We start from the raw sequence: 11,044 nt of genomic DNA on the forward strand, positions 1-11,044 counted from the left end.
CATTTTGAAAAAAAAGAGACGTTTGCAATGTTTTAAGGTGTTAATAATCTGATCCTGTCATGTATCTGTTCAACTTTAGTTTTTGGCACAGACTCCATTCTTAAAGAACAAATTACAAAATAATAAACAAATAAAATTGAAATTAAAGTAGCTTTTTTTTGTTAAACACTTCACAGTAGAATAAATAAAAATAACTAAATTAAATAACTAAATGAAAATAATAAGCAACATATGAAATACATGAAAATTCAACTTTTAAAACCACAATCCTGAACCTTTAAATTGTGTTGGTTTCTTAGAACATGGCTGAACAGCTGTTTCTATCGGTCTACTTAATCTTCTGATCTGTCTACACATCTTTTTATTACTCATTCTTTTTTGTGTTTTAATGTAAACAGAGTCCACACAGTGGTAAAGAGAACTGTATAGAGATTTTGAGTGAACTCAAACGAAAGCCTAAGGTGGTGACACAGTTTAACACATGCAAATAATCAAATGAACACATTAGTCCTTTTTGTGAACATGGATAAATAAGTATCATTAGTTTACAGCATTGTTCAGCCATGCCACTAAATGCTTTTTTACACAGTGTTTTAACCTGGGCTCAGACACAAAGTCCCAAATTTAGTTAGTCCCTGACTTTGAGTTGTGGTTATGACTAATTATTATACACAAGGCATTATCTATCTGAACTCTAAGGACACAAATATGAAAAAACCTATACTTACCAGCCGATACCCCACACTACACACTAGGTGTGCCATGTGACCTGAAATTTTGGTACAAACTCATCAAAATCATTCTGTTAACACTGTTTTTTTTAACACTGTTTGTGTTGCCGTTCAGCAGTTTAAAATGTTTTAGATTGGATTACATGGAATGAATTTGAGTTCTCTTGGGGTTTTTTCGTCTGTTTCGTTCTTAGCAGATTTTTTTTTCCATACTGTTGAATTCCAGTTACCACATTTCTGGTCATATGACATCCCAAGTGTCCACTTAAAAAAATCCCCACAGTTAATTCAACATTAAAACAAAATAAAAATATGTTAAATAAATAAAGGTTTGCTCTGTGATGAAATATTAAATAACCATACACTGTGCAGAGCACTAACAATGAAAACAATCCTTTAGCCTGTTAATCAGAGAGAGGCCGTCATTATGTCCATTTAAAACCTGTAATCAAAGAGCACAACGTTTCTGTGAAACTATAAAGTCCCATATGATCCTCATCATGTCCAGTGACTTCAGAGTGGATCCTCCCTGTCATCCGGCCAGTGTTTGATGTGTGGCACGCAGCACAGAAGCAGGATAGCTGAGGACTTTAAAAGAAGAGCAGAAAACAGGAACATATGTAGTTGTAAATGTAAATATCAGTGATACTTGTCTTGTCAAAGGGAATAAAATGATGAAAATGTTAACTTACACACTCATTTAGGGAGGATCTTGACACTGCACAGAGGAGGCAAAGTCAGTCTGACAATGGTGGTGATCTCCAGGGATGTTTTCCTGCAGCAACATTCCTCCCAACTGGCCATATGATCCAGAGTAGTTGGTTTGTAATGAACAGAAAGGTGTATATGTTAGGTAGTGTGCACTTAGAGCTGGTCCTAAGAAACAAACACATCCTGTAATAAACTGAATACCTGTAGTAGTGCTGCTGCAAATATAAAGCCCTTCTATCATGTGTGGTTTCAAAGAAGGTGTTTTGGAGGCTCAGTCACAGAAACTGTGCAGTCTGTTCAGTCCTGAGTGTCTCAGCTCTGAAGGGGATGGATCACAGAGGGAAACACCTGAGTACAGACATTAAAATACACTCAAAATAACACTCCTAAGGTCAAGTGAAAACACAATTTAAACACTTTACAAAGAATTAATACATGTTTTCATGAAAATAATGTCATTAACCCTTTTTGTTGTGAGTAAATCTCACCGACTGCTTGTGGGACAAGCTAGAAGGAAGACTTATCACAGAATTTCTCCTGTGCTCCAGATGTGAAGTCTCACGCTCGGATCGTACAGCGATGAAGATGGTGATGATGAAGCCTCTCTGATCTGTGGCATTACAGTTTCTGGCTGCTATGTGCTTCACACTGTTGGATTTTACATGTGAAGCTTGGAGAAGACACAGAACTGTCTCTCTTTAAAAAAAGAAAAGAAAAAAGAAACCTAACAACCTCCCACCGCACCCCCCACTCAACTCCCACCTACCCACTACACTCAACTCCCCAGCCTCACACCATCCAATGTCTATACAAATGTAGGGTATCAGCTGGTAACAGAAAGCAAGTGTAACATATGTAGTACATATGTAACACTGCTGAAACATTTCTGGCCAGAAATGTGCAGTTATCAGCCAGTGCATTTATCAACCCAGACCCAGACCCACCCTGATAAATGCACTGGCTGATAACTGTTTTATATTATGTTTAATAGTGTTACATACATCAATTTGTTTTGTATGTCATAAAAAATAACATAAAAATCTTAGGTCGTATTTTACAGCTCGTTTCCGAAAAGAACTTAAATTAATTCAACAAATGTTTTTTCAAATAGAATAAAAATCATTTTAAAAGAGATGTTTGCAATGTTTTAAGGTGTTAATAATCTGATCCTGTCACGTGTCTGTTCAACTTTAGTTTCTGGTTTTGTTAAACACTTCAGAGTAGAATAAAGAACGATAACTAAATTAAATAACTAAATAAAAATAATAAGCAACATATGAAATACATGAAAAATTAAATTTTAAAACCACAATCCTGAACCTTTAAACTGTTTTGGTTTGTGTTGGTTTCTTAGAACATGGGTGAACAGCTGTTTCTATCGATATGATAAAATGTAGTACTGAAACATGATAAAAGCTCATAAAAATGTATGTTTCATCAAAAGATTTGTCCAAAAATATAATCATATACTTTTGAAAAAGTTTAAAGATTATAACAAACTGAAATCAATAACATTTTTGTAAATATTATTTCAAAATAGAGGCACAGATAAACTGGCTTAACTGTCATTATTGCTGTAATTAGGTTTTTCTTTTTCTTTTTTTCTTTTTTTTTTCTTTTTTAAAAAAAAGCAACCGTTAGTCTGTGTTGTTCTCTCAGAAACAAGGAAGAAGCTGTTGAACATTTGTTGTGTTGTGTTGTGTGGGCAATCCTCTGGTCCACCCTCCCTCCCTCCCAGCCACAGTGAGACTGGGGCAGCCTGGCAGGATTTTGAAGCCTGGCTGCAGAGAGGATATGCCTACACTGTTCGTTTTAAACTGGTATATTTGATTTTTCTGACATTCATAGATTACTGTAGGTGATTGTTAGATTTTCTGTAATAAATAAAATTGTCATATTTTACTGATATCATTACTTAATTCATTTAATTGTATTTTATGTAAAAGAATTCAAACATTATACTGCAATGCAGGGCGTTTTTTCTTAAGTCAATTTTTAAATATCGCTCTACTTTCTTAAGTCATTCAGAAATATAAAAATTACTTACTGTATTCACAGATCTAGATCATGAATCATCACAAGACAATACACAGTATACAGGGTCATGGTAACTATGGTAGGTCTTCATGACTCCAGAATGGAGACATCGCTCTGGCTGAGAAATGAAAATAAGGTCAAGCAGTGTGTTCTTCTCTGTGGTAGGGGCAGTGATGACCTGTGCGTATCCCCTAGACTCAAACAGCTCCAGGATTGGTTTGTTTACACTGGATAAAACATTCTCATTAAAATCACCACAAACTATGATGGGATGACAGTCCATGATCTCTAATGAGTCTAATAGGCTTACCAGGTTTTTCAGGAATGGCCTCAGAGTGTAGTCTGGAGGTCTGTATACAACTGCAATCAGTGCACTGACTGGTGCTTCAACCTTTAAAGCCAGAAATTCAAGGTCAGTTACATTATGGATGTACTGTTTTTCATGCACTTGAATGTCACTTTTCACATAAACAGCAACACCACCACCACTTCTGTTTGCCATCTGGGGAAAGTTTGTGTAGGACAGGTGTCTGTTGCGTTTGAACAAATTATAATTTTCCAAGTGGAGACTCTCTGCGACAAAAGAGCCCCGCAGGTGTGTTTCTGTTAGGCACAAAACATCTGCTAGACACAATTCATGGTGACTCTTGATGTCATTAATGTGAGCTGGCAGTCCCTCTGTGTTATGATGAACAATGGTGAAAACGTCTGACCTGCTCAGTGTTTGTCTCACATGTAGAAGAGGCATCATGTCATCAAGGTTGGCTTGTCTCATGTTCTCAAGCGCTGCAGTGATTTCTGGGTTGGTGAATATTTTTTTCTCCTCCATATCAAGAAGATACAGTCCACTGAGAGACGTCACTCTACTGACAGCTACGTAGGCCATGCCGGGCTCAAAAATGCTCTTAAGAGAGACAACAGCTGATGTGGTTGTCATACCCTGTACCTTATGTATTGTACATGCAAAGGCCAGCTTCACTGGGAACTGTCTTCGTACCACTCCTTTCTGCTTTAGATTCTCCTCTGCTCTCTCAATGTACACCATGCCGTCTGCTGGTGTGCGGTTATTCTTTCCAGATGTCTCATAATCCATTTTAAGTCCAAGCTTGATGATATGTTGGTCATTTCAGAGTAAATTACTCGAAGTAATTTTCCAAAAGCTCCATTAACCAAACCATTTTGTATGTCAATGTTTCTGGTGAGCATGACACGAGCTCCTTCTGCAACTTTCAGTGTGTCTGGTAACTCATTTTACCTCCTTTGAATGGTCTGTCTTGAAGTGCCATTCTGCCAGTTCTAGGATCCTTTCTGTAATCATCTGCATGGATGTTAATGATATGAGTATGGAGCAGAGCCAGTGTTGCAGAGTTGTGTGCATCCACTTCTTTATTAGTTGCAAAATGTGCAACGCATCAGTCGGACAAAGGGCTGATTCAGTTATGGCCTGTGACAACAAATTTCTATCTGCTTCGCAAAGCTCATCCAACTTTCCTTTCACACGGATTCTGTTCAGCATCTCAGCAAAGACAACATCATCTTTCTGACGCATAATCTCAGTCAGAGTGATCATCTGAAAATGCTCCCGCCACAGGTCGATCTCGGACGGGTCGTGCACACAGAGAGGTTTAGACTGTCGCACTGGGGTAGCTGATAGAAGTCTCCAACAGCAATGACTGACATGCCTCCAAAGGGTCTCCGAGTCCCTTTGATCTGTTTGAGTCTTGCATCTACATATGCAAAGAGATGTCTTGACACCATAGACACTTCGTCAATGACGATTATTTCAGCATTCAAAAGTTCTGATCTGACTTCATCCAGCTGATTGCCAAGTCCTGAATGGGAGGTTTTAAGCTTCTAGGGAGCTTGAGTAGAGAATGCAGTGTTGTTCCAGAAATGTTAAATGCTGCAGTCCCAGTGAAAGCAGTTAAAAGGACAGTGGTTTTGATATGTCAATGTCGTCTGCATATCTGGGCACTTTGCTCAGTATCTTAGATGCTCTGAGTAATGCATTTGATAAGATGTGATTTCCTGTTCCAGCACCACCATTAATATAAAAGAAAAACTGCTCCGGATTTAGAGCACAGACTCTTTTAATGCACCAGTCTCTAACTGCATAAAATATGGAGGCTTGCTTCTTATTCAGATTCTGAAACATCTGACGTAACAATGTGGGATCAATAGCAGGGGGTTCCTGATGGCTCTGACTTCTGTTGAAGCATCAGCCTGACGGCTGTAGTCGGCACGTCTTCCTGTTCATTTCATTGTCTCGCTCTCTTTCTTGTTCAACAAGTGGCAACCTTACGAGATCTGATTCAGGTGCCAGATTACACCATTCATCAGTCACACCTCTGTTCTGCTCATATTCCTCACAGCGCTCTCGATCTCCTCACTGTTTTCTCATATTTCTCTCTGTTTCTTTTGACAATGTGTTGCACGTACTCAAGACGGTCAGTACCTGGTAGCTGTACACAGCAGCACCATAGAAAGCCTGATAGGTTGGCAAAGATGGCGTTTTCAGTTCGTGGTCTGAACGATGAGGAAGGTACAGTTTAAGAAGTCTTACGTAATATTGCTCAGGATGTTTTCCTGTGAGCAGCGGTGAAATCTGATGATAGCAGGCTTATCGTTTTTGCGCCTTTGCACAAATCCCATCTCATTGAGAAGGGGCAAAACATCTTTACCTTTTGTCTGTTGCCATAGACAATCCTGCAAGTAGCAGCAAAGTCTGCCATGCACATCTCCTCATACTCTGGTGTTTCAGGTCTCGCTTTGTATTGTCATTCAAAGATGTCATCCAAACATTGGAAGACTCAGTGTGTGTTGTCCAGAACTGACAGGGGACGACTCATTTTCACAGGATTATCATCAGTTGGTATGAATATTACAGCACGTGAACATTGCTTCATGTGAAGACCACATGCACGAGCAACACACTCCTGCGCACTGATCTCTCACTTCTTTGAATATGCCTGCATGACGGCTCTCATTTCATCGCACTCATTACACTGTCCTTATGGGAGTTCTCAATGACAGTTTTCAGGTACTCAGATAGCCCGCCCTCTTTTTGATATATATTTCATTAATAGTTTGCAGCGCCGAAAGCATCTAGAACAAAGCTTATGTCGATATTACTGTTCCAGGCTTCAAGCAGATGTGGATTATAGCTGTTATCCAAGAGTCTTTGGATCACGCTTTAGTATGATCGTACTCCTTGTGTTCATTTATTCAGGTATCTCTCATATTCTGCATGCGTCAACTTGCATCTTGCCAGAGCTGCTCTAAACTCATGGAAGCAGTTCAGGTTCATTCAGTAGCTGGTTCAGTGGTCTGAGCTGTTCTTTGCTGTTTCTACCTCCAGTTCATCATCCTCACTTGGTCTTGTGATCATTGTCTCATTGCAGGGTGGTTAGGAAAACCAAAACGCACCCGGAGCTTAAACTCCTAAAGCACGTCTTTGTGTGGTTCTTACTGTGTTTTTGCACTTCTGTTACTTTCTTGTACAGTTCAGGTTGTTTATGTGGATCAGGCAGCTGAGCTGTGATGTATTTGTTTATAAAATCACAACAGTTTGCTCATCATCCTCCTCAAACACAGGAGCACCTTCTACCCACAGGAGCAGTGTATGTGTGGGCTTCCTCTGTGCTGAAACTCGACTCTGTAAAAGTAGTCAATGACTTTGCCAAGTGGCTCTGCAGGAGATAAGAGTAAATCTCTGAATAATGCTTCAACTCTCTTGTCAAACATGCGCATTGTTGTGACAGGATTGCTTCTCAGGATGTCACACTTTGCTGACCAGTCGAGTCCTTCAAAATTCACTTGTTCACCTTGCTGCCTTGTTATTGCCTCAATCACTTCAGGCCAGCGCATTTCAGCAGCTGAAAATGTGCAAAAGAACGTGGGAGTTCCCAACTGTCTGATCATGGCAAAAAGATCTCTTGTTGTTTTCTCCCAATAGGCTGGGTTCCTCTCAGAGGCTGCATGAATCTCACTGCATCTTTATTTCGCACCAGTTTCTCCACCTCATGTTTATCTTGTAACATGCCTGAGGTTATTTTCTCCCATCTCTGGTCAAGGCTTTGCCTTCCTTAACTGTATGTCATGCTGGAAGTAGCCAAGTGTATTTCAGTCACAAACTGTGCAAAGAACAAATAGTTTGTGTCTTTGGCAAAACGATCATCAATGCAGAAAAGTCTTGATTTGAAATACCCACTGGGGATACTTTGATCAGCCTTCTTTCATCAAGTGTGTTTTGGCCTGTAGGAAACTGCACAGGGAAGGCCATGGCCTCCAGTTTAGGTGTTTTGAAAAAACTTATTGGATTGTTTCTCTCTGCAGGAGCAACAGAGTAGATTCCTTCACTGAAACATAATATCTCCTCAGCCACATCAGGGGGCTGCAAACAGGACTCGAGTGCAAAACCACCATTAGTCAGTCCATCTGCTTGGTCTGAATCATCTCTCATCTGCTCATGTGATTGTTCACCATCACAGGGTAACATGTCAATATCCTGTTCATTTTATTTTGTGCTTCACTCAGTGCATTTTTCTCACAGCTGTCAATTTCCATTAAATCAGCCTCATCATAATCGTCCTCATTCATGTTTTCATCATCTCATCCTCATCATCTTCATCAGGAAGTGTTGGATCACACAGCTCAGCATCATCTCTGATGCTCACATCCTTATACTGTGGATGAATCTGCTTGAGTTTATGCAGTGCTTGCACAAGTTTAGACCAGCTTACAGTCTGAAACAGCTGATGACCTTTGTAAGACAAGCGTCTCTTCAGTTTTACTCTCATCACCTGAGAATTAATTCTCAATCGAGGCAATGCTTCAACAGTTTCCTGTACCTCTGATGGGACACAGACCACATTTCCTCTAATTGCTTCTGTCTGCCTTTGGGAAGAGGAATAATCTTGGCAAATGGTATGCACTTGGCTATGAGATGTCTCTCCAGTATGTTGAGATCAGACAGTTCAGGTGGAATATCAGCAAGCTCCAGTTTATTGGCAACAGCAAGTGCTGGCATGGATCCATTTTTAAGATGATTGTGGCAGGTGTGACAAATCCACTCTCTCTTTCTCTCATCAGGCACATTGCACTGCTCATTTCTGCAGTTTTCATCACAAACATGAACAAACTTCCTGTCAAACATGTTGCAACCATGTGGGTTTTTGACATAATTTGACCTTGTGCAGGGTCGCACTTGGTTTGGAAATGAAGCCTTGAAACATACAGTACATGGGTATGATGGTCCAACTTTGATTTGTGATTTGAACACAGATATGGCCTCGTTGATCACACTGTTGTCACTCTCTTGGGTTTGTCTGTTCACCATCTGTATTTCCTTTTTATTTTCATGGCACATCTCATGTTGTGCATAATCCTGAATGCAAGATTACTTTGATACCTGTCTCGCATTAGTTGTTTCATTAGTTGTCTGTGTCTTACTCTGAATGTTGTCACGTTGCATAACGCTGAGTCACTCGAGATCTCTGTCTCTCTCTGAATTCTGGGCTCTCTTGATACCTTTTAGTGACATAGCTTTTTTTTTTTTGTCTAAATTCACATCAGCACATACGTCTTTTAATATATTGTTGACGTTTCTTCTGAATTGGCATTCTCACAATAACGTCTTTTCATATATTGTTTTTCTGTCTAACTTCAGGATTGTTTTTATATGCCTGCTTGTGCAAGATTTTTCTTTTCTTTGTATCTTTATTTGAAGCATATTTTGTCGTTCTTTCCTTTTTGGTTTCTTTCTCTGATTTCTGGGTTTCTCTGACCATTAATCTTCTTTTCATTTTTGTCCTTGTTGTTTATTAACTTTTCAGTTTCAGATTTTTGTAAAACTATCAGAAAGATCACAGGCAGCACATTTTTTATTGCAGCATTTGATTGACATGAAAAAGCATCATTGATGGAAGAAATTAATTCACTGCATAGTTCTTCAGTTGGTATATTAGATTCATTCTGAGCTTCATGTATTGTGAACTGAGTAGGTTCTTTTTGTTTCACAGTGGCGTACAAATGGACATTTGAAGATGTTCTCAGTGGTTGTGTTTCTCCTTGAGTAGAGGTTTGCTTCATCAACAGTTTATCAGAGTGAGTAGGTGCCACAGCAGTGGCAGCTGTTGGTCTGCAGACTGTGTCTGTGATAGTATCACTCAGGTTGACTGTGCTCATACTGTAAACTGCACAGGCTTCAGCTCATAGTTACAAGAGTGATATCTCCATCTTCATAAGAATCTTGAGCCTCTTAATCATGTCACTGAGGAGTGTGAATTTCAGCATCACAGCTGTACCACGATTACGTGACTGTAGTGGTAGAGGAAGACCACTGGGTGTTCTGGAGTGTGGTCAAAGAACCATATTTGCCTGATGTGGATCTGAACACTGCGATACACAATCCACTCATAATCAGTAAGGCATACTGCACATCTGACAACAGCAGCTCAGTCCTGCTTCTAAGCTGAGAAAGGTATCTACTGCTTCCTCTGGAGGTTCTTCAAATGTCCCATACCGGGAAGGCTGTGTCATGTCGACATGATACATAGACCTGCGAGCATCAACTTTGTCTGGCAGCTCATCGGTTGCCAAATGAATATTTTTAGGAAATCTTTTCTTGGCCTCTTTGTACATCACATCACCTTTATCCAAGACCAGATTAAGGTCAGCTGTAGTCATGTTTTCATTCTCATGAAGGAATGCAAGAAATGTGAGTGAGTTACATGTGCACTGCTTGTTTCTGGAGTCTCCATATTAGGATGTGCCTGGCTGTGAGATGCACAGACATGTGTTACAGAGGGCTGGTTTCAAGGTTCACTCTTTCTGCATGAGATGGTCCTGCCACATCACTGTGACAGCCTCTTTCACAAAATCAGCATAACCCACCTGTGGGGCACTTGACACCTCATGTTGTTCATTAAATCATGCTGCAGTCCACTCTTTACAGCATCAGCATAGATACCTGTTGTACATGTGCAGGAACATGTTGACCTGCCTGACACTGTCAGCATTGGTCTTTGCAGACACACTGTCTTCTAGAGCACTGAGGAAAATCACACTCAGCTTGTTCACATATTGGTACACTGTGAATCTCATGGAACTTCTTCCAGCGTTGTTTTGCAGCTTGTGACTTTTTCTGCTTCCTTGGCATTTTTACACAAGTGTTTCTTAGTCTTTAGAAAATATGTTCATAAAATAAGAGTGGTACACACCAGGAGATGTTTTGTCTTTATTATTCACTTTTTTTTTTCTGAAACAGTTGTCTTTTTGACAGTTTGTTCTTCAGTCGAGAGAATATATGCACTCTTTATTGGCTTGACACAATTAGCAGCAAGCCCAGAATGAAAACAGGTAGAGAAAATTTAGAAGAGAGAACAGGCAGAGCAGGAGAGACCGGCTGGGAAATCACAATCAAACCGTGAATTAGAGTTTCTTTGTTTGTCAGTTTGTTCTCAGGTGAGGCAAAATATGCACTCTTTATTGCTTCAATGGCCGGCACTTTCAGCAGCAAGCCAAGAGTGAAAAACAGTAGAGAGAAAATTTAGCAGAGAGAACAG

The 11,044-nt window shown here is 39.8% G+C and overlaps 1 protein-coding gene across 1 annotated transcript; it reads right to left on the reverse strand.

The window, feature by feature from the left end:
- Positions 1-1,491: 1,491 nt before the first annotated feature.
- Positions 1,492-4,572, reverse strand: LOC109197990 (uncharacterized). Its single transcript, XM_019353688.2, has 2 exons — positions 3,790-4,572; positions 1,492-1,790 (listed from the first exon to the last, which is right to left on the reverse strand). The coding sequence occupies exons 1-2, from the start codon at positions 4,570-4,572 to the stop codon at positions 1,755-1,757; spliced, it is 819 nt and encodes a 272-aa protein (XP_019209233.1). The 3' UTR covers positions 1,492-1,754.
- Between the last annotated feature and the right edge of the window lie 6,472 nt (positions 4,573-11,044).

The sequence above is a fragment of the Oreochromis niloticus genome, unplaced genomic scaffold, assembly GCF_001858045.2.
Source record: "Oreochromis niloticus isolate F11D_XX unplaced genomic scaffold, O_niloticus_UMD_NMBU tig00003979_pilon, whole genome shotgun sequence".
NCBI classification, from domain to species: domain Eukaryota; kingdom Metazoa; phylum Chordata; class Actinopteri; order Cichliformes; family Cichlidae; genus Oreochromis; species Oreochromis niloticus.